Raw genomic sequence first — 24343 nt, 5'->3', positions numbered from 1 at the left:
CATTTGAATGGAATCAGGAGGTCTGTGAACCTCAGCCAGTTACACAACTGGCTTCTTCAAACAGCCTTCCACAAGAGAGGCACAATACAGTGACACAAGCAAAAACAACCCACCCCAACTCCTGCCCCACACACACACGCCAAGGTACAGATCTTGCAGAACAGTGGGACAGTGACAGGAGAACACTATGTATATGCATCATCATTTTGTTAGGTCTTTAGATGCTGCTGAATAAGAACCTAGGTAACAGGAGCTGCATGCATGAAATATCATAGCAGTTAGCTGGGCCTGACCCCTAGAGTCCTACGTGGATACAAAATTTGTATCCACATCCAATCCATTAACCACAAACATGGTCCACGGATATCCGCAGATTTGCAGGGCTCTAGTGACCTCTCCTTTGGAAATGTCGGAATAGGTTCTTCATTAGCCACACTGAGAGAAATAGCTTGACAGCCAGATTGTTAACATGTCCATATGATCCACATTCCTCAAGAGTATTGTCTTGTGTATACATGAGGGAAGGGGATTGGGGTATAGAAAAGTAGTGAGATCAAAGTGACATCAGTAGCACCAGAGGTTTATAAGTAAAGTGCCAGTCCACCACTAGTGCCAAAACCCACCTTTTTCAAAGGGTGACTGAACTGCAGCCTGCTGCCTCAGTGGCTGTCGGCGCTGCAGCCCTCTGGCATTTCAGGTGAGCTCCTAGTTCTGAGTGTGTGTGGTTTTTCCTCCAGCCAGTTTTCAAACTTCGGTAACTAAAGTTAGGCCCGTAAATCTGTATTTAGAAATGCCTAACACAGGTTTAGGTGTGGGTGTGAAAACTGAACTAAAATACCTCTCTGACTGTTCCTCTATAGCAGGGGAGAGCGGCACATACAAAGCTCACCATCCCTCCTCTAGCCTATTATTACCATAAAGCCTGAGGTTACATCAGGAAGGAAAGTGTGTTGTTGGGTGTGTTTAGTTTTGATTTGGTTTAGATTGGTTTTCTGAGGACATATTGAACTACCTCCTAAATTCTCCTCCCTTACTAGCCCCACAGACTGAGATGAGGAAGATTTTTTTAACAATGTTCTGAGTGTTGGGTTCTTCTCTCTGTGAGAGCATAACTGATAGGTAGACGGAGGTGCACAGGGACAGGTTGTCTAGCCCCCATGTTAGCTCTTAACCATGCTGTCCTGCTTCCTTCCTGCATACACAGTTCCCCACTAGCTTTTGCAAAGTACCACTTTCCCACTGTGTTGCAAAATCATTTATAATAGCAGAGCTAAGATGGGGAGTGAGTAGTAAGGACCTCTAGACCTAAGCAAACCAGCTGTCAAAAGCCATGCCTCTTGGGACCTTATTATTGGTTCAGGAAAATGAAATTCTATGACTTGTCTAAAGAATAGCTTCTGATTGGCTCAGCCAAGAGGCATGGCTTGTCCAAGGCTGACTGTCCTGGAATTACTGGCTGACTGTTGGCAGCTGCCAGGGTAAGTGCCTTTCTTCTCTCTCTGCCTCTTGGTCAGTGACGCAGGCTTTCTTCGTTTCCTGTTGGTTTAAAACTTTTCTGCAGTTTATCTGAGTTTGTTTTCTTTTTGTTTCTGTAACAGGCTGAAAAGCTTTTACTTTTCTTGGCTGTTCTACAGCCTCTCTCACTTTGTGCTGCACAGTATTAAAACCTGCCCCACTTTATTTTCTCTAAAACACATGTTCTGTTACTAATATTTAATACCTTTATTTCAGAAAAACATAGTTATTTTTAGACTTTATTTCTAAACAACCTAAATGCATAACATTTTTTTCTAAAAATGCATGTTCTGTTTCTAATATTTAATGCCTTTATTTCAAAAAAATACATACAGTATACAAAAAGGCCTGTTAACATATGTATGTCTTAACACTTTAATCCTCTGTTTACTAAACTTTATTTAAAATGTATAAAAAGCCTATTTTTTTCTTAAAATCTTTAAAATGGCTGTAACTGTGAAAAAGCAGACACATAGGCAGTCCTAATGTTCCCCATAAAAATTCAAAATGGCCACTATTGCAAAAGTGTACATGGCCAAAAATGAGATTGGAGGGTGGACATACACCAAAAAGGGGGTGTGAAAACCTGTCAAAATTTATATGATGATGACAGATATGGAGGTCTTTACATTGTTTCCTTTCAGACACTCAAGGTTCCTCTTTATTGTTTTGGCTCATGTTGCTCAAACAGTTTAATAATCACAGGAATCTCATTGCAGTAACTTATTTTTCATCCATAAAATCTCCTCTTTTCTCCTAGACTGTGAAAGCACTAAACCACTTAAAAGAAAACTTGAAAATCATTCACAGAGGTAAGTTCGTAGGTTTCTCTTCTGCAAAGGAATTATCAATTATTTTTCCTCTTAACTACAAAAAATTAATTTCGCATAATTTCATGGTTAGTCCCTATTTTAAGTGAAAGTATAATTGTGGATAATCATTAAAATTAGTTTTATAAATATATCAAATAAATACTTTAAATTCGTAGTATTTTGTTTGGGATGGTTTCAATCATTTTTCCATTCTCCCTTGACATCTGAAGTGCGTAAGTGCAGATAATGAGAACATACATCTATACAGAGTGCCTTTCCCAGGACTGGGGAGGCTGCAGCGGCACCACACACTCTCCTTCGGGAAGGGGCGGGGCTGGGGGCTAGCCTCCCCCTGCCAGCAGTTCACACGCTGGCCAATTGCGCTGGCCTGCGGGGCCCCACAAAGTGCGGGGCCCGGAGTGATCTCCCCGATTGGCCGTACCCTTGGGATGGCTCTGCCTGGGGTCGAGAACTATTCCCCATGGGACTCTACTGGAAACACATCTGTTCAGTGATGATTCCCTCTTTACAGTTACATTTTGAGACCTACCAGTCTGCCTGTTTTTAATACATTTAATGTATGCTCTGTTAATTTTGTATCATTCTAGTTTTTTAATCAAAATGTCACGTGGTAATAAATCTAACACTTTACTGCAATCTAAGTATATTACATCAAAGGGAAGGTGGGTGAGATCATATCTTTTATTATCATCGACGTCTGTGGTGAAAGAGACAACCCTTCGAGCTAACACAGAACCCAGCTTGTCTCTTTAATATCATGGGCAAACAATAATGGAAGATATATTACATCAACTATGTTACCTTTATCAATCAAACTTGTAATCTCATTTAAAAAATCATAAACCTCTGTTGACTGGCATTAATTATATTACCATCTAATACTTTATTAATTGAGCCATATCATCTGCTTCATTATCTTGCCCTGGATCAATGCCTGGCTGACAGGCTTATAATTAGCAGGCTCATCCTGTTACCCTTTTTCACATTGGCACAGGATTAGCTTTCTTCCAGTCCTCTGGAACTACCCCAGTGTACCAAGTCTATATCACCAAGGCCCTCTGGCCATACCCCTGTCTTTATGTCTCTAGTAAAGGGAAGTGGTGTCAGCCTAGCTCAGAAGTTCTCAACTTTTCTTCACCTGGGACCCCAAACTAGCCACAGTATTTTTGTCATGACTTCAATCCCTACAGTGCTATGGAGTCACTACAAGAAAGCATGGGTGGAGCTGGGAAAGTACTGGTGCTGTTTCTTTCACTCCCCTTTCTAGTCCTGCCTGCACTGTGCTCTGTTCTAGGGGCATGCTAATTCAGAAAGGCAAGGAGTCAAAGTCTGAGTAGCAAAGGCCAATGGTTAATTTAGCACATGCAGGCAGGAGGTTGAAGCTGCATTGGGGGTGGGGTACTGCAGCAGCAGAAGCGAAGAGGAGAAGAACTTGCCCTTCCTGCCCTTTTCCTTACTTCCCCTAGGTCCTAGCGCTCAGCTGAGGGCCCCAGCCTCTTGTCTTGGGACCCCCAGACCTAGATGTTGGGACAGGAGGGTCCTTGAGGAATCGCGATCTCAGGAGAGTCGTTCTGTCAGCTTGGAGGAATTGAGAGCAGACACATGGCTGATTCATTAAAGGCAGTTGTTCTGAATTACTAAAGGCGAGAATGGTCTCGGGGGACTGGGAGGGAGGGAGGATGCTGCCAGAGGGACCTCTCTTCATCTTCCCAGAAACCTCGAGGAGTCAGCTAAGGCAGACCTAGGAGCCCAGGCCCACGCTGTAGGGCTTGTTTATAGAAGTGACTAGCCGGCTTCTGGGAACATCTTCCATTGGAAAAGCCACTGTCCTGATACGGTGACCACACCACTAGTATTTCTCACTTCCCCTTCATCTGCTTCAGAAAGGCTTTACGAAGTGCACAGTCGTAGTCTATGGACATTCTAAATATGGAGAAAATCTGTCTTGTATACTTATGGCGCATGTGAAGTGCTATGAATGAGAGCCATGGAGCAGTGAGTTTAGAACTGATTTCATACAAACACATCTCCAGTAGTTAGTGGGATGTGTCATTTCCACACTAATCTGTGCTTTTCCTTTGTAAGTAAGGTACCATGGCATCCCAGTCTTAGCTGGGTGGTTTCTGTACATAGATCTGCTATCTCTGTGTCTAATGCCATTTGAATCATCAGAACATTGAAAGCTTTCTAAACTGCCTGAAGTGAGTGCCACAGTTCGCTGTGTGTCTGAGAATTGATACCGTAGGTCTCTTCTGAGGACAGTGTATAGCTGAAAAGAGCCTGAGTTTGTGCATTCACTGTAAAAGATTCTAATGGCTGTGGTCTCTGATGAGAAGAGCCTGTGTAATGGATAGATCAAATTGTTTCATGTTTCTGTTTTTTCTCAGGGTGGTGTTATGGAGGCAGAGTTCAGGTCATGTGAGTGACTTTAACTACGCCGTTGCATACTTTCAAATGTTTGTGGGAGGTTGTAGAGAGGAACTTTCATGTTGCATTTCCCAGGATTTCTAACCTTTCCTTTCCGGTCGATGGGGTCTCCTTCTGATCCCTTCCCTCAGATGGCTCTTCCAAATCATTCTCCACCATAGTACCTGTGCAGAGAGCCTGAAAACCGTTTCTTACCACTATCTGCATTGGGGATACATGGGTTCTCCTCTTTCTTCTTCTGGAGGTCACATGCTGCCAATTTTCTTCACCGTTCTGCACTACCCTCTCTGATTCTTCAGCATGCTGTGCCTGCAGTACCAAACGCTGACTTCTATCCAAAAAATCTTCCTTTTTTGTCTGTTGCCACACAGGGTTGATACTGGGTCTTTAGTCCTTTAACCTTCTCCTCCAATATGGAGACCAGCTTGCACTTCGTACAGACAAAGTTTCTTCTGTCCTCTGGGAGAAAGACAAACATGGCACATCCTGTGCAGGTCACAACAACTGATCACTCACTATCCATAATATCTTCCTTCTAGGAGTCTCTGCACATGTTGTATTTACTGATCACAGAAGCCTGAAAGGCAAAAAAAAAAAGCTCTGTGGGAACTCCCCCTCAGGCAAACTCCCTCTGTTTGCCTGTCCTCTGTTCGTGGCTTAGTATTGTCCTAGTATTGTGTGACAAACCAGCTTCTGCGTGGGGCTCATAGTGTTGACCTTATTTGGCTATTGTGGTAAAAACTGCCTGAACCTTTTCCCCAGTAGGAATTTACAGTGAGATACAGTGTGTTAGTTGACTGAGTGACTCGAGGCCCTTCTCTCAATTTGATGGCATTTCTCAGTATGTTTGTTTGTCTATCTGAAACACAGGTGACCCATCTGTAAGCAACAAATGTTTTCAATTTCAAAATGCCAGAGATGTTTGTACCTGCATTGCAGAATTGCACTGCGGAAGCTGTAGCTGGCGCATGAGAAAACAGACCCTGCCCCAAGGAGCTTACACGCTAGTTGAGGCCCACCTGCAAGAGTCCAGTTTCACAGAGCATACCAGGGGCTGTGTAGAGATCTCACAGAGGTCACTGTTGGAAGGAGTGAGCTCTGGGGAGGGATGTGAAGTAGTGGGAGGTCCTGTGACACATGGGAAGAGGGGAAACTGTTCCACTCAGAAGGGGAGGCATGGGAGGCAGCGTGAAGGTGATGGGGAGAAGACTACAAAGGGGGAGGTTGGGGGGAGGCTGGGACTGAGCGAGGGGAGAGCAGGAGAAGGTGCAGGCGACAGGGGAACTGTGCAAGGCCTCGCAGAGAAGGAGAAGCCTGACTTTGATGCAGGAGGAACAGGGAGGGCAGTGCAGAGAGCTGGAGAAGTGAGTGACCTGAGCAGAGTAACAGGGCAGGAAGGGAATTTGAGCAGCCCTTTGGCTGGGCTGCGGGAGTGTGAGGCCAGGGAGAAAGTGTCTGTGGGAGTCCAGGGGAGAGATGACCAAGGCAGGGAGCAGGATTTTAGAGTGGGAGCGGGGCAGGGATGAAGAACAGTGGCAGCCTGGGTACGTGGGGGAGTAAAAGGCAAAATGGAGGCAGCAAGTCTTGGGAAAGGCAGGGACTGAGTGGGGATGGGAAGGGATCAGGGCAGCAGGACTGCTGCTCTTTGTGGGTACACCTACACTGGAGCTGGACGTGTAATTTCCAGTCTGATTAGACATACACACACTAGCTTTGAATGAGCTTATGCAGTACAAATAGAAGTGTAATCACAGTGGCATGGGCTAGCTGCCCATCTGAGACCCTGGGTATGTGCCGCTGCGGCTACATTGCTGTTTTAGCACACAAGCTTGATCAAAGCTGGCATGGGTATGTCTCTCTGAGCTGGCAGTCACAGCCCCACTTGTCATGGAGACACCCTCTCTGGGAGTGTACCGCTCAGCCTGTGTGGGCTGTGTACACTTGTACACTTGCTTGTATACCCTCTTGTACACTTGCAGTAAAAAACCCCGGATGTGGCCTGCCACAACCTTAGATGCCACTAAACACAGTTTTGTTTGCTAATTAAGAGCCAAACACAGTGGCTAATGAGGCTTCTTCAGAAAGAACTTCAGAACCAGGACAGTCTCTGTATCTCCTCCTACTTTCCCAGCCAGTGCTCCCAAAATAAACTGCCAGATATCTCTGTGATGGGGCTATGAGGCAGTGATAGATAGTATGTTTGGGAAATATGTGATGACATCACCATTGAACATAAATGTTAAAGAGGAAGAGTTGACACCAAGTATTCAACCTTAGCTCTGATTTTCTGATGCCTGTGTCTGTCACTGCGCAACCACATGGCTTTTGAAATGGAGATCTCCATCCACGACTTAACCTGTTCCTTTCTTTCTTTCACTCACAGACATCAAACCTTCTAATATTCTTCTGGACAGAAATGGGAATATTAAACTCTGTGACTTTGGCATTAGTGGACAACTCGTGGACTCCATCGCCAAAACAAGAGATGCTGGGTGCAGACCATACATGGCAGTAAGTGGGATCTGACAGTGTTGTCGAGGGGGCTGGGATGGGCACAAGATATGGAGCCTTTTGCCTTCTAGCTCAGGCTAAAGTGAGGCCCAGCTCACTAGTGGTTCCCACCCATTGGCTGAGTTGTGCCTTAGTCGAGTTCACCAGGGGCAGGCATTCACATACCAAAAATAACAACTGCAAATCTAGAACGATCTGTCCTGCTGGCAGCCTCAGCAGGGACGCCAAGGACAAAACAGGCCACAGAGACTGGGCTCTCTTCTGACCCTGGAGATGAGAGTCAAAGCGCATCTGCCGGGGGTCTGAGCAGCGCTTACACAGCTGCTGTCTGGGCTGTTGTTCTGGGACAAAGCGAGAACTTCATGCTCCAGCATCTTCGACCAGGACCAAATTTTCATGCGAAAATAAACAGCATGGCACAGAGAAGGAAACTCAGGAGGAAGTGTTTTTGTGTCTATAATGAACCTGTTTTTGTGAGGTATTGTCAGAATTAATAGAAAGCAAAATCTCTCATAAGTATTGTGATTTAGTCAAACAGCCAAATTTCCAAATTGTACCCGGAAGATACAATTCTGGGGAGCAGCTGAATGGAAATTTCTTCATCTGTGTAGCAGGTTTTGAAGAGTCACTTCATTCCACCATTGTGATTTTCAAAGCAGTCAGTGGGATTTAGGGGCATTTTCCATTCCCTGGGCTGCTCTGAAAATCTCAATCCATATTTTTATTTGTGCTATGGGTTTGGGGGCTGGTTATGTTCATAGCTATTGCTCTTCTGAGATGAATGTAACACAGGCCAAGGGTCACGCAGAACTTTGCCTGCTTGTCTTTAAGCATTTTGAAAAAGCTCTTTTCTTTAAATCTCTTCTTCTGAGTGAATCTGAAGGCAAGGTTTTACATACAGTAGTGACTGAGGATTACACTGAAAGGAGATTGTCTCAGCCAATCAGAATGCAGGGCTGTTCCTGATCCAAGTTATTTACCACCCAACTATTCGTCTCCCCTTCCTGGCTATTTATAAATCTCTTGAATGACACCATTGCTAGTATTGATCCCTGCAGTACATTCTGTTATTAAACCCTGTCCACAGTGATATTGGCCATCAGTGCTACTTTTGATTCCATACTGCAACCTTTCACCTCATTGAATCCCAGTGGGCTTCACACTGTGCTTTCTTGTATCCTTAACAGTCATTCTTTGTCTAAATTAATTGTTTCCACTCGTTCATCCTCTTCCACTGTTTTAACTGTCTCTTGGCATTCTGCACAGGTCACTGCTACCGAAGTTGTGCTGGTTTGTCCCTCTCATTTTATACATGTCTAGCTGTTCTATAACTTGTTCTGTAATTATTTTCTCGTCTCTTTTTTTGTTACGTTTAAGTGAGGCTCAATGGGCTTCTTTCACTTTTAAAGGTGGGTACAATGTTAGCGTAATCCAGGCCTTTGGTTTGGTCACTCTTGTTAAAGATATAAGGCATGTCTGTTGTATCTCTGCTGCCTCAGTTCCTTTATAACTCATGCACGGCTGGATGAATGCCTACTCCTCTCTCCTCACTAGGTATGTTGGGAAGGATTCACATACATCTCTGTATTCTCTGTCTACCTCTCCAGGATCAGGTCATGACTGCAGTTGCACATTTGTTGACTTTTTAAATGAGAAAAAATGATTGACTGTAGTTTGCGTTGTTAAGAGCTTTCACGTGGTATGTAATTTGGGGGAGAGGCCAGCATGCTGGCATTGGGTGTGGCGTGCTGGCACCTTTCCTTGTATTCACTTGGTTCAATGACAGTTAGCTGGGGGGAAATGGGCATGTAATGGAAACTTCAGGAATTTGGGCTGCATAGCCAACTTTCTGCATGATGGTAGAGGTGGGTTTACAGCCAGGCTCCCTAGCCTAGGTAGAGTTCAGGATCTGTGAGTGTTTCTGTAATCAAGCCTGTACTTCAGGGACTTGTAAATGGGAGCGGGTGTGCCAGCTCAAATGTCATTCTTTTTTCCTTTTGGAAGGTAATTTAATGTAGAGCAACTGCAAGGCACTAGACTGCATCTCTGGAGACTGATGTCCTATAGATGTCTACTAAGTGGGTACCACAAGGGCCACAGCAACATAAGCTTTCCCCAGAGGGGCCCTTTCTGAAGGTGGGAAGATGTTAGTTTCCACTTCCCACTCAGTCCTTGGTTCCTCTGCCAATTGTGGCCATTTTTGTGTTGTGGGCACCTGACCACGGGCGGAGGAGGGAAGGACTGACACAATCCTACGCATTGGAGCAAGACCCCTGAAGAGCCAATGGACATAACAACACTGGATGACTACTGACGTTGACTGCCTGTGAGGCAGTGCTTTAGTGAGCAAGACTCCCTGTCACATTATTAACCAAAGACACTTGTTTTTTAAATGAAATTGTAGAGTATTTAGGCTCTAAGGGCTAGATCCTCCTGTGGTGTCAGCCAGCCGAGTAGGTCCATTGAAATTAGCAGAGATATATTGATTTACACCAGCAGAGGATCTGTGTCTTGAGTTTCCAGTGCTGAAAAGGATTCTTTGCTTCTGTCTCTTTGGCTTTCCATGTGGCCAACGTATTGAAATGGAAAATACGCTCTTGCCACGAGCAGAAACGTGTGTTTTGTTCGTACTTCTGGAAGAAAACCACATAGGAAATGCAAAACAAAGGAACAGTGGGCATCCAAATGGAGACCTTTGAGGTTGCAGAGTTGAGACTTCATCTAGAGTGGTTCAGTTTGCAGCATGTTTCCATGAGTAGTGCGTCAAGGTGGGCTGAGCTAAGAGCCCCCCATCACCGCCAGGCCTCTTGGCCTCACTCTGCCTTTATCCGTCAAGCTTCCCAGTGCTGGGTCTCCCTTTCCTCTCGCTCTCATCTTTTGGTAACCCATCCCCCTTGATATCTGGGGAGACCCCAGTGGTGTGTCTCCTCAGATACCTTGAGTCACTGTGCAAATTGCTCTGTTTACATGTGCCCAGGAGAGCTCTCTTTGGCCTCCCCTTCTGGGGCATTCATTGTCTTTCCCCTTGGAGTATTAAAATGAGCCCTATTCTCTTGTCAGTCACAGCAGAGCGCAGGGGTGTCTGGGTCCTTCAACCTGGGATAAAAAGGTCAAGGGACAACAATCAGTGCTTGGGGAAGAGTATCTGTCTGGATTAGCTCCCTTTGTGCCCCTCAGGCACCAGTCTCTCTGAGGGATTGCCCTGATGTAGAGAGGCGGGGCCAGCCTAGCCAGTTAATACACCACCTTCCCCATGGGTCCTGACTCACAGGTCAGGTTAGGGTGTGGTTGCACTACACTGTATGTGGTCCCTAGGGCATCACTGCCAGATGGTGCAAATTAGAGTAGGACCCAGGCAGCTGTAGTCTATGCGTGGGCTGGAACTGGAACAGTTTGGCTTTCTGTCACTCCACTTTTTCCTGCCCTTTCAGGAGCTGTGTGAAGGGAAACTGTTCTTTGCTAGTGGCTTCCCTAGGCTCGAGCTCCTGACCTGCTCACCCTGGGATTCCCAGCCTGACAGGGAGGCAGGCGATGGAGCAACCAGACTTCTCTCCTCCCACACCAGTGATGCAGCAGGCCTCAGGAAAAGAACAGCAGCTGCTCAGAGCGCTCTGGGCTCACTCTGGAACTGCTCCTGGGGTTTCAGAGAGACTTTTTCTGTTGATTTGTCCCCTTTGAGGACTGCAGTTTAGAGTCTTGAGGGCCACAGGTTCAAAACCCCATTCTTAAAGGGAACAAAGACATGGTTTTCTTAATTCCAGTGAAACAATCCTATAGCAATCCTATATGAAGCATGAATTCCTGACAGACTGATCCAGTCATCACACTTCTGTTGAGAGGAAGGGTGTTTGACACCTGAGTTAAGGTGGTGTTCTTTTCTTGTTGCAAAGCCATCAAGGTCAAGGGACGTGCAAGGGGATAGCTGCACAGCAGCAGATTTTGCAACAAGGGGGCAGGTGTAGCAATGTGAGAGGGAACGACCTGCCTGGGAGTGTGTATACAAAGCTGATTTTCAGCAGTTGGATGTTGTATCTGTGACTTATCACATGCCTTTTGCATTTGCCAGCTAGTCTGAACTATTAGGGAGTGAAGACACCCAGACACTGCAGTGCAAGGCGCATTGCAGAAATATCTCTGAGAGATAAATGAGACTAGGATTCACTACCCCCCTGTCTGCTGCAACTCATTTCTCCCCCAACAAGGAAAATCTTCCTGACCACATGGAAGCTCTGTCACTGCATTCAAATAGCTAACACTCTGGGTATGACAGAGTTCAGCACAAGCACTGAAAGGAGAAATTCCTAAGACTAGAAACAATGCAGCTACTGTACTGTGCTTCACATGAATCTCCATGTGCATGTATGTGGGAGAGACTTCATGGTGTCTGAGCTCTGTGATCCATTTGTACAGACAGAGCAGCAGCATTGGCTGCAGCGAGCCTCTGTATTTGATCTGTAGCAGCTTCACACTCCTGATCTGATGACCAGGTTCTCTTTGGGCTCAGTCGTTCACTTAACAGAGCAGTCAGGCTGTTTCTTGATCGTACATCATACAGTTAAATCTCCTCAGATGCTTTTGAATTAAATGATTGTTATTTCTCTGAAGTTGGGCAGCCAGAAATAGCTTTATGATTAAGTAAATGTGTTTTAGTAGGAACTAAGACACGTGCAAATAGCCTCAGGGGGAGACATCCCAGTCCGAGTATCATGGCATGGTTCCATGTGTCTGACACAAGCAGCGTAGAGAATAACTCAAGAGATTCCTGAGCTCTGAGCAAACCCTTTCTGCCAAAGGCATGCTGGTGATGTCACTCGCATACTTCAGTGGTTTAGGCTGAGAACATACCTCTGCTTACTCATTCATAAGCTAAAAATGTTGATGAGGTTAGCCCAGTGTGGGACCTCTCCTGTCTAAACTTAGCTCATTACATCACTTGGTGCACAGCCCACACTGAACTGCTTCCACTGCAGACAGTTAGGGCACGTCTGCGCTTCAGTTGCCCCACATCTCTCTTTCTGGGGAAGAAAGCAGGAACGTTGTTTCCATCCTGTACATTTAGACACTTGACTGTGGAGAGAATTTATACAAAACGAGCAAGACCTGTGACCAGCCACATGTGTGAGCAGGCCATTCAGCCCAAAGTGCCTTATCACTTAGGGCAAGATGTGAGCTTTGCAGAGAAAAGACATTTCTGTCACTGGGAGTCAGATGCAGAGTGTTTAAAAATTGGCTCCTAGGGACAGCTGCTCTACAAAGGCACTGTAAGTCAATAAACAGAGCCTGTGTTATTACATGTATAGGAAGTATAGAGTTCTGATATGATTCACTTTCCTTTTATGTGAATTAAGGCAGGGAAACAACCCAGCAGCATCCACATGATGTAGGCACATGGCTTCATGCAGCTCCAGCTCCCGAACTGGCGGGACAATGACTGAGCCCAGATGAGCTGTTACTCACTGATACGTAGGCAGTAGGAGGTTATATCTAAATGCTGAGAACACAGAGCACATGTTAGTGGGGATATTCACTACTTTGAAAGAACTGGTGAAGGTTCCTAAAGGGGAATAATGCCAGATTCAAAATCACAAACAGTGGGACATAAGGATTAATCCCACAGGAATATTGGCATTACACAGAGGGCAGGATTAAGGGTACCTGGGCATGACTTTGGTTACTGCGGCTGGCTAGGGTTGGTTTCCTGGCCGAATGAGAGAGAGAGTGAGTGTGTGTGTGTGTGTGTGTGCGCGTGTGCAAGAGAGGGTCATGGATGTAGGTACATGCCTTTACACTATAGTTCTTGGGTTCGTGGCTTTGAGTTTTTCATTGCTGTCCCTCAGCCACCTGAACTGGTTTCACGAAGTGGCTTTTATCATTGGATTGGCCTGTCCTTTTAAAAAAATATGTTGAAAATAGAGGGAGGCAGAGAGTCAGGGTCAAGGAGACTTGACTGGGATCCCTGCAGGGAGGCTCCTCTCCTGTACAGGTGAGTTTGCCCTGTGCAAGGTCGGTGTGCACCTACTGTGTGTACAAAGAGGGCTGAAGGTAGGCTGGTGCCAAGGAGCTGTATGGCTCCACCAAGTGAATTTCATCAATCCAGCAGGCCCCCGAGATGGGCACACAGCCAACTCTTCCAGTCCTGTGCCACCCCAGTATTCCTGCAGCATAGAGGGTGTTCTGTGGTAGATCAAGGGCAGGAGACGAAGGCATGGCCACAATATCCTGAACCACAGGGATCCCCTAGTACAGTGATGCCCATAGGGATTATGGCAGTAGGAGGTAGGGAGGGAAAGCTAGGGCTGTCCACAGGCTGCTCTAACCTGCTACTCGGGCCTCTCTGCCTCCTGCCTGCCCCAGCATCAGGGAGGTGCAAAGCCTCCCCTTTGGTCCCTGCACTCACTCAGGAACCCAAGGTGCTATAGAGTGCTATCCACGATCGGAATGATCATCCACAACTTTTCTCTAGGTGGTTACAAACTGTGATGAAGTCACCTCTTAACTTTCTCTTGGATAAGGTAAATAGACTGAGCTTCTGAAGTCTCTCTCTGTAAGGCAGGCTTTCCAGATCTCAAATCGTTCTTGTGGCTCTGTTCTGAATCCTTTCCAGTTTTCCAACATCTTTTTGCAGTGTGGACATGGGTAGTAGGCATAGAGACCTTGGTAAAGTCACCGTCCTCACCAAAGATTTTCCTGCTGGGGTTAGTTCAAGGCTCATGGGCCTCTGTGAGGTCCTCACCCCATGGAAGCCTTCTTGCTGGGTGAAGTGAAGGGATGCAAGGCTCCAGGAAGTCACCGCCTCAGCACAGCCCTAGGTACTGGGCTAACATAGCTCTGTGAAGTCATTGGCTCATCACAGCTCTGTCTGCTGGGCTAATGTGTCATTAGTGGCCATGGCTGCGACAATGTCACTGCCACACCATAGTCTGGCTTGCTGGGCAGCTGTCCAGCACTCAGGGCTCTGTAAAGGATAGCTAGCTCAGGTAACGTGAAGGTATACAGCTCTCTTAAACTTTCGCTTACTTCTTAAACTTCTCTTTGATAAGCTAAAAAGATCAAGCTCCTAACGTCTCTCACCCATGTGGGTTTTCCAGACATAGAATAATTCGTGTGGCTCTTTCCTGAACCATTTCCAACTGTTAATCTTCTTTTTTAAAATGTGCACACTAGAATTAGACACAGTATCTGGCAGTGGTCTCACCAGTGCCATATACAGAGGTGATACTGTCTCCCTACTCCAACTAAATATTCCCTTGTTTATACATCCAAGAACCGCATTAGCTCTCATAGCCACAGCATTGCATAGGGATCTCATGTTCAGTTATTCACCATGACTCTTAAGTCCCTTTCAGAGTCCGTGCTCTCTACAATACAGTCCCCCATCCTGACCTACATGTTGTGGAGGTACGGTGACAGAGAACAAGTGTGAAAATTCGGGATGGGTGGGGGGCCCTGGCAGGAGATTGGTGCCTGGATGTCCATAGGGAGGCAGCCGTGCCTGCCCGAGACAGAAACGTAGGCACCAAGGGAACTTTTATTGCAAAGTCTTAGGCGCCAAGTGAGTTTAGGCACCTACAAGGTTCAGCTGGAGCTTTGTGCTTTGCAGTGGTCCCAAAAGCAGGACTTCAGCACCTAAAACAGAATCAAAGGTGCCTAGCTCCTTTTGTGCACCCAAGCCTTGGAGGGTATGTCTACCCTGCAATTAAACGCACTCAGGCTCACATGTTTGCACTCAGGCTCACATGGCTCAGGCTGCAGGGCTGTAAAATTGCAGAGCAGACATTTTGGCTTGGGCTGGAGCTCAGGCTCTGGGACCCCGAGTGGGGGGAGGGTCCCAGAGCGCAGCTCTAGCCTGAGCCTGATCATCTATACCACAATTAAAGAGCCCTGTAGCCTGAGCCCCGCAAGCCTGAGGCAGCTGACATGGGCCATCTGTGGGTGTTTAATTGTAGTAAAGTCATACCCAGAGTCCAAGTCCCATTGGCTTCCAGTGAGTCCTAGGCTCCTAAGTGCCTAGCTCACTTCTGAAAATGGAGCTTAGGCTCCTAAGTCACTTAGTTGCTTTTGAAATTTCAGCCTTTACTTCTTGTAGCAGTGAGTTCAACAGGTTAGTTGTATTTCACATGAAATGTATTTCTTATTATCAGTATGACATTTGATGCTTTTCAATTTCATTTAATATCCCCTTGCTTCTGTATTTTGAGATCAAAGCAGTCCCAGTCTTTTCAGGCTCTTTTCCTATAGAAGTCTTTCGAGGCCAGTAAATCATTTTCTTCTCCTGTCATTGGACCCCTCCCTCTGCTTCTTCTGCAGTCTTTTTGAAATGGAATGAATAGAACTGAGTGATGCTTGTTACTCCTGGGGGAATTCTGTGCCAAACAATTTAAAAATTCTAAGCACAATATTTTAAAATTCTGCAAATTTTGTTTGTCAAATAAAACAATATAATCATGCCAGTTTAAATTATTTTGGTAATTATTTGAAAATGCCTGTCAGCAAGTATGTCTGTAACAATACAGACAACAAAAAAGATTCCCCAAGGAGCAGAGAGCTAAGGAAACCCCTATGACAACTCAGTTCCTGTTTTTCTGTTATGGTTTTGTTAGGCGCCTCAGTCTGGCTGTGTCACACATACCAGCTGGGCACATCTTGGGGGAAAACTCTGCCCCTCCGGTCTTTTAGTTGATTCTCGTTTTTTTACTCTGCTCCCATAGGGTTACTATATAGAGGTTCCCAAATAGAGGACATTGCTGGGAGCAGGAGGAGCTGGAGGGAGGTACAGTTGGGGATGGCTAGAGGGGTGTGTGTGTACTGGGAGGGATATTTTGAGGATGCTGGAGGGGGTATTTGGGGCCCCCCTGGCCCAGACACCTGCACACCCTCCCCCAGAGCCCAGCCGTGGGGCACCCCCGACCCAGATGCCCACAACCCCTCTCCCCAGAGCCCAGCTGCGGGGCCAGACACCTGCACCCCCCACACCCCCAAGCCCAGGGATCGAGAAGGAGAGACAGCCTGATGCTGGATCTCAGGCTTGTATTCAATTTCCTGCACACTGTCTCCTTCCTTCAAGGCCTGCTGGGAAGTTTAGCTGTTGGGAACCCTCCAGCTCCTTCTCCCCCTGGCAGTGTCCTCTATTAGCAAGCTGGGGAGCCTGGCTCTGCGGGGTCCAGCAGCCTCTAGTGGCAGCCAGCTGCTCTGCAGCACCAATTATGTGTGTGTGGGGGGGGAATGAAATTCTGTGCAGAACATTAATTCTGCACAAATTCTGCATTGTGCAGCAGCACAGAATTCCCCCAGGAGTAGCTTGTGTACTGTTGGCTATGAAACTGGCGTGCCTTAACCTTATCAGCCGAATGAGGCATTGGCTCAGGGGAACTTGGAACCGAGCACAAGAATCAACATGATGGCATACTGTGGATTTACATAAAGGCATTGATCTGCCCACAGTGACACCCAGGTGTCTTTCCAGTAAAAAGAACCCAGTAAGGTGTATGATTAGTGAAAATTCTTCCTTCCAGCATGAATTATGCTGCCTTTGTCAACGCTGAATTTCACCTACACTCGTCCTGCTGTCACCCAACATTGTTAGGTCCCTCTGAAGTTCCTAGCTGTCTATTCTAGTCCTAATCGACTGAAATAATATTACGCTGTCTACTGATTTTGCCAGCTCACTGCTCCCTACTTTTCCAGATCATTAATAAATAATAAACTTTGCTTTGGGGCATCTACTCCCTACTCTGTGTAGTCTTCAGTTCTTGTAAAAGAAAGTTTTATGTGAGAAGTTTCTTATGGGAACGATGCATGGCTCAGCTTTAAAATAGTCCAGTATAAGGATGTTGCATTTGCATGAAGAGTGGGTGCTAGCATTTTTCCTAGATATCCTGGCTAAACAACACAGTAATTTCCAAAACTAGTCATTTATGGTCCTAAAAACTGTATAATCCTGCCATCTGCATGTACAGAAATATCGTCCCCTCCCTTTCTGTGGCTTCAGTTGGCAATCCTTGCAGGAGCTGAGTCATTGGGACAGTGACAAATGCATATCTTCAGCAGTTTCCCTGAAATCCCTGGAATGATGCTGTGATACAAGTGATAAAGCCATGTTAATGGATAATTCCCAGGGGGCCCTAAATACTTTTGTCTTGACAGGTTTCAGAGTAGCAACCGTGTTAGTCTGTATCCACAGAAAGAACAGGAGTACTTGTGGCACCTTAGTTAGTTTTTTGGTCTCTAAGGTGCCACAAGTATTCCTGTTCTTTTTGTCTTGACAGTTTCTAAACAGATAAACATTTAGTACAGGATCTGCTGTTAAAATAACAGCATAATGGCCTAGCACTCAGGCAGATTGGAGGTTGGTGTCCCATCTGTGTTAGAGTACAGCAGAGGTCTTGGAACCATTCAGATTGGTGTTTACACCAGGAGAATCCATACTATGGCTTACAGCCAAATAAAGTGCAGATAATTGTACACCTAGACATACAGCAAGTCCCACAAACAGCTGTGTCCTGCAGGACTACAGTTTTGGTATGCAGTGCTTCATTTTGATCTGATCATCTGTGAGAATCAGGGAAATCCCCAACCTTCAGTCTGAGCTGATTTCAGCCATGTGCTAAATGTCTCTGAGAGGGCAGAGGAGGGAGTATACCAGGGAGGGAGAGAGCTTGCATCTCACATCCATCTGTTCCTGTTTTTACAAGGAAAGAAGGGTTAAAATGTGCAATTCGCTTACAGATCTGCTCCTGCTTTTAAATGAGTACATTTTAGATCTTTATGGTGACTTCCCTTGCATTTACTGTCTGTCAATTTACAATAGATGGTGGGTTAGGAAGAGAGGTGAGTTTTTTGTGCTTTATAAAAAGATTGTTGAATTTACAGTGTATGCAGTGTAATGTTCCTTGACTGTGTAACCACTAAGAATCAGAAGAACTCATGTTTTGAGGACTGCACTTTCCAATAATATATCTTAATTGCATAGTTATGTGCAACAAACCAACACTTTGTAGAGAGGTATCTGTAACTTTGCAGCTGGGTTACACATACAGATGCATGTGTTTATATAGGCACTTGGTCCTGGGAGGAAGTGGGGGTTGAAGAGGGAGCAACAGCTCTGCTAGTTTTGAAGACAGAATGTTGGTCCCTCTTCTGCTTAAATGGAGACTGTCAAATGGCACCAAGGTCTCATTTCAGAAGATATTCCCATATTTGGTGTATCCAAACCCTCCTTCTTTACAGTGTCCATTGGTTGACCTCTGCCTCTGCCTCAGCCTTTTCATTTCTTCACTCGCTTTTGACATTGGAAGGATCTCTATGAAGTCATCAGTGTTGTCTTCAGCTTTTTTTCCGGGTCCCTGGAGTGTAACTGCATTGAATCTTATTTCATTGGGAGTCCATATGGGGATTTCCCAGAATCTTTTATCATCCTTATTGAGACACAATTAATTTTGGCCATTTGACAGCAGTCTTCCATCCAGTTTTCTCTGTAACTGTGCCACAGATATTTAGGTCCAAATCACTCGCTCATTAGAGTAACGTGTGATCTCTTTCTTTCCAGGAGCCTCCTTTTTGGTATAAGTCTCTTCCATGGCTGTTTGCTTCTCTGTCCTGTAGGGAGAAGAATGTCTATGACTTCATCACTGTTTCTCTTCTGCTCTTCTTTGATGCCACATTCTTTCATCTTCTAGCTGTTGATTGCAGTTTCAATTTTCCGTGTCTCTCTGAATCTCTTGGGCTAATGTTCCTGATCAGTTGGAAATACCTTCTTGATAAAGTTTTGCTTCCTTTGTATCTTTCAGAGACTTTTACTTCTGATCAGGCCTCTCCATGTTTTCCTCCAGAGCACGGAGCAACTTGAGTTGATATTCTTCATGCACCTGATTTATAAGCAGGAGGATTGTATGCTCTATATCAGTCTACCTTGGGTGCTCCAATAGCTGTTCTTTTAAAGAGTTTTTGCTTCTCACATAGGAATGTCTTCTCACGTGTTGGAACATGTAAGTGTTGAGATGCTCTGCTCTGCTCTGCCAAGGACTCCTCTCTGTGCAGAGGCCTGTTCATTAGTTATTGAGATTTTTGGATGATCTCTGTTAAACAGTTCCTTCCTCCCCTAATCATCATATTACAGTATGCACCTTACTCCCGCTCAGCTCCAGACTCCCTCTTCGTGTTTTTTCTTGCTCTGTCACGCACTCTTCATCTCTCAGCTTTAGAATTCGGAGGTATAAAATGATTTAGTAAAAGAACTTACTTTTCTCGTGACCGTTTCTGAAAGAAGAGGTGAGTTTTGTGTTTGTTTTTCTCCATTTTTTGGAAAAGGAATGAAGAATGATATGAGCAATTTTTGCCTTCCAGTCTAATTTCTTTCCCCAGTAAAATAATGGAACAAATATTAAGAGACAAAAATCATTAAATGCACAGATAATAATGGAGCCATGAGCCATAAGCAGCATGATTTTATGAAGAACTAATATGGACAAACTTGATTCCCTCTTGACTGAATTACAAAAGAATGGATGAAGGGCTGGTGGTCAATACACCAGAGTTAGATATTAGTAAAGCATTTCACATGGTGCCTCATAGAAACTTAATTGAAAAATTCATTCAAATTGATTTAGATTGGAACAGTGTCATGTCACTGAAAACTGTCTGGCAAATCATAACCAAAATAAATAGCAAAGTACTGAGTCTGGGAGAGTGTTCAGTAAGGCATTGTTGTTAGGTCCAGTCTCATTTAATATATATCCGCTATTATCTAGAAATGGAAGTAAAAAACATTAATGAACTTTGGCAGGAGTTAGTGAATTAGGTAGTGCTATGAACACTAGTTAGGACAGAAGAATAATACAAAGACCCCAAGAGAGGCTACCAACATTGGAAATGCAGCTAACACATCTCAAACACAGAGCTGCTAGATATTGTGGTAAGCACCAGTAGTGCAAATTGCTACTACCCCTCTCTGTGCTCAGGGTTTGAACCAGAGCAGCTATGTTGCAGCTGCAGCTGGACTCTGGAAAATAGCCTAGGTAGACAAGGCTGCAGCACATCAAGGTGAGGGAGGGATCTGGAAGTGGCAATGACTGAGACACACCCACACTTGACAGTGGGCTGCAAATGAGAAATGAGTTAGTAATGTCATATCATGGGCCAGAGTGATGGTCCTCTCCCCTCCTCCCCCACCCCTCACCCCGTGTATTAGAGGAACTCACACTGTTGTCCATGGGGCCCTTCCCAGTGGCCTGTGGAGAGCTGGCTGGTCACATGGTGATGGCTCCTTCCCTTTCATGATTTCATAGTGATTAAAGCCAGAAGGGGCCATTAGATCATCTATTCTGACCTCCTGTATATCACAAGCCTCTTCAACCCACACAAGCCTTTACATTTCACTGCGTTGTTGTCGCAGTTCTCATCTGTGGCTACGCATATGGCTCGAAGTCTGAATCCTGATGCACAGAGTCGGCCGCACTGAGGGCATGGGAAGTCTGTATTTATGATGTTTGATGATGCAGGTCTGTGGCACCTTTCACATGCCGCCTGGAGATGAATTTGTCAATCCTGCTCAAACCTGTTACATGCTGATCTTGTAAGAGATCATCAGTGAGTCCTATTCTGAGCCATTTGCTCAAGTTCTTTAGGATTGATGACAGCCCACTGGAAACTGCTCTTCAGATTATCTTTGAAGCACTTATATGGACGACCCTTCTTTCTTTTGCCTTGACTCCGCTCCCAAAACACGATCTGTTTTGGGAGATGGTGGTCTTCCATTCTGATGGCATGTCCAGTTCACCTAAGTTGTGCTCTCAGTAACATTTCCTCATCACTCGTTGTGTTTGCTCTTTCAAGGACCTTAATATTGGTCACTCTGTCCTGCCAGCGAATGCTGATTATTGAGCAGAGGGAGCGCATGTGAAATTGCTTAAGCTGTTTAATGTGACATCTATAAAGAGGCCACATCTCAGATCCATACAGGAAAGATGTTAGAACCACTGCACTATAGACCTTAGATTTGGTGGAGAGACGAATGTTGTGTTGGTTAAAGACTTTTGTTTGGAGTCGACCGAGGACCTGGCTGGCTTTACTAATTCTGGAGGAAATTTCCCTATCAAGGGAACTGTCACTTGAGATGGTGCAGCCCAAAAACTTGAACTGATCCACATTTTTCAGCTGTGTGCCTTGGATGAAGCTGGCTGGCGCTGGGGCATTGGAATGAGGTGCTGGTTGGAACAAGACCTCTGTCTTCCCAAGACTGATGGTGAAGCCAAAAAGCTGGGATGTTTCAGAAAAATCTATCGACGATGACCTGAAGGTCGTCTTGTCTACTGACCATCAAGGCACAGTCATCTGCAAAAAGTGCCTCGACGAGAAGTCTCTCCAGCTTCTTGGTCTTAGCACTGAATCTTCGAAGATCAAAGAGGGAGCCATTGAGTCAGTAGCAGATGTATATCCCCTGATCCAAGTACCTTGAGGACACAGGCAAAGAACAAGTTGAACAGCACTGGAGCAAGTATGCAGCCTTGCTTCACTCCATTCGAGATTTTGAACACATCAGAAAAGTCACCACTGGCAACCACTTGCACCGTCATGTGGTCATGGAACAGATGGATGATTTGTATGAACCTTCTTGCACAGCCCATTTTATGCAGAATAGCCCATAAACCCTCTCTGTTGACTGTATCAAAAGCTTTGGTCAAATTGATGAAAACTGCATACAGGTCCATGTTCTGCTCTAAACGTTTTTCCTGGACCTGCCTTACAACAAAGATCATGTCCACAATACTACGACCTGGTCTGAAACCACACTGTGCTTCTGGCAGATTCTCCTCAGATATGTTTGTAATGAGTCTGTTCAATAGAATGTGAGGCAGTATTTTTCCTGCTGTACAGAGAAAAGCAATGCCTCTGTAGTTTCTGCAGTCAGCTTTCCTGCCTTTGTTTTTTAACAGTGATAAAATAATAGCATCTTTGAAGTCTTGTGGCATTTCTTCTTCCTCCCAAATGCTACTCAAGATGTCATGAAATACCTGGATGGCCTTGGGGCCTGCTACTTTATACAGTTCTGCTGCAATACAGTTCTGCTGCCATGCCATCCTTTCCGGAGGCTTTGCCAGAGTTCAGTTGTTTGATGGCTTTCAAAACTTCCTCAACTGGAGGGAGGTCGAGATCTTCTTCGATGGGTTTCTCAGGTGAATGATCAAGGACACACAAATCAACTGTGGACGGTCTATTGAGTAGATTATTGAAGTATTGAGCCCATCTCTGCACCATTCCCTCCTTGTCTTTGATGAAGGTTGTGCTATCTGCCGAGTTCAAGGGGGCTGTGCCATATTTAGATGGTCCATAGGCTGCTTTGAGAGAGTCAAAGAATATATTTGCATTGTTTGGAGCTGCATAATGCTGAATTTCTGCAGCTTTCCTCTCCCACCACTTATTCTGCATTCTCCTCAGTTAAGACTGAGCCTTGCTCTGCAGGTACTTAAACCTACCTTTCTTTGATGGAAATTGATATTGTGAGATATGCCCATAGGATCCCAGCAGGCAAACCATGTCCTATGCTTCAACGGAAGGCAAAACACTCCCAAGGTCACAGCCAATCTGACTGGGGGAAAATTCCTTCCTGACCCCAAATCTGCTGGTCAGTATGATCCTGAACATGTGAACAAGACCCACCAGTCAGGCATGTAAAAATGAAGATTCTTCTTCAAGTCTCTATGTGTATTCCACATATGAATACCCATGCGCACCATAAGCCAAAGTCCAGAGATTTTTGGCAAATAGTATCCATTGATCTGCAAATGTGCAGTTGTTTTTTTCATGCTCTGAACCGAGGGTATAAAGGGAGGTGCGGACCAACGCCTCTCCAGTTCCTTGTTACCAGTGCATAGTCTTGTGTGTCCAGAGCTCCCTCAACTTAAACCATAAAAATATATTGTAAATAGTTCTTAGTATTGATAGTTTTTAGTGTGTAGCATAGTTAGTATAGCTGAGTTAGTTCTTCCCTGCCTTGGGGAGTTTTTTCCCCACAGACAAGTACTATCCCCAGAATCCCAGGGTTTAAGAACTGCATACCCTGCCCCCGCTCCTTTTCAGTGAGTGACAAACACCAGTGCTGCCTTTACTGCCTTGGTGAGGCTCACTTCTCACTAATTGCAGTGTCTGTCGCTCCTTCCCTCCTCGAACCCATGAGAGTTGAGAGCTCTGCTAAGAGAACATCTCATGGAAAAGGCCATGAGACCCCACTCAGAGCTGGGCCAGGGAGACCATCATGTACACCAAACTAAGGCCTCTGAGCATAAGCTCAGGAGCTGAGTCTACAACCTCTAAGCCTAACAAATCCCTTCTCAGGGCTTCTCATGAGAGTAATGGGCACACTCACAAGCACAAGGACAGACCCTCTTCAAAATCTGCTCCCAGAAGAAAGGATCTCTCCCTGACTCTGTCCATGTCGGGTGAGTCCTCACACGAAGGACTTAGACACACTTAAATTTCCTCATAGAATCATAGAAGATTAGGGTTGAAGGAGACCTCAGGAGGTCATCTAGTCCAAACCCCTGCTCAAAGCAGGTCCAACCCCAACTAAATCATCCCATCCAAGGCTTTGTCAAGCCGGGCCTTAAAAACCTCTAAGGATGGAGATTCCACCACCTCCCTAGGTAACCCATTCCAGTGCTTCACCACCCTCCTAGTGAAATAGTTTTTCCCAATATCCAACCTAGACATTCCCCACTGCAACTTGAGACCATTGCTTCTTGTTCTATCATTTGCCACCACTGAGAACAGCCTAGCTCCATCCTCTTTGGAACCTCCCTTCAGGTAGTTGAAGGCTGCTATCAAATCCGCCCCCCCCCCGCCCCCACTCTTCTCTTCTGCAGACCAAACAATCCCAGTTCCCTCAGCCTCTCCTCATAAGTCATGTGTCTCAGCCCCCTAATCATTTTCGTTGCCCTCCGCTGGACTCTCTCCAGTTTGTCCACATCCTTTCTGTAGTGGGGGGCCCAAAACTGGACTCCAGATCTGGCCTCACCGTTGCCGAATAGAGGAAAATAATCACTTCCCTCAATCTGCTGGCAACA

At 45.5% G+C, this 24343-nt stretch overlaps 1 protein-coding gene across 21 annotated transcripts in view; it reads left to right on the top strand.

Moving 5' to 3' along the window:
• MAP2K4 (mitogen-activated protein kinase kinase 4) overlaps positions 1 to 24343 on the top strand; it is a 175973-nt gene that overhangs the window by 134080 nt on the left and 17550 nt on the right. For all 21 annotated transcript variants that reach the window (XM_037914651.2, XM_037914644.2, XM_037914653.2 and 18 more), the window contains 2 exons: positions 2276 to 2327; positions 7159 to 7286. In XM_037914651.2, coding sequence (XP_037770579.1) covers positions 2276 to 2327; positions 7159 to 7286 — 180 coding nt within the window. The remainder of the gene's footprint in view (positions 1 to 2275; positions 2328 to 7158; positions 7287 to 24343) is intronic.

Source organism: Chelonia mydas, chromosome 14 (genome assembly GCF_015237465.2).
Source record: "Chelonia mydas isolate rCheMyd1 chromosome 14, rCheMyd1.pri.v2, whole genome shotgun sequence".
Lineage (NCBI taxonomy): Eukaryota > Metazoa > Chordata > Testudines > Cheloniidae > Chelonia > Chelonia mydas.
This window is presented reverse-complemented; position numbering and strand designations above follow the sequence as displayed.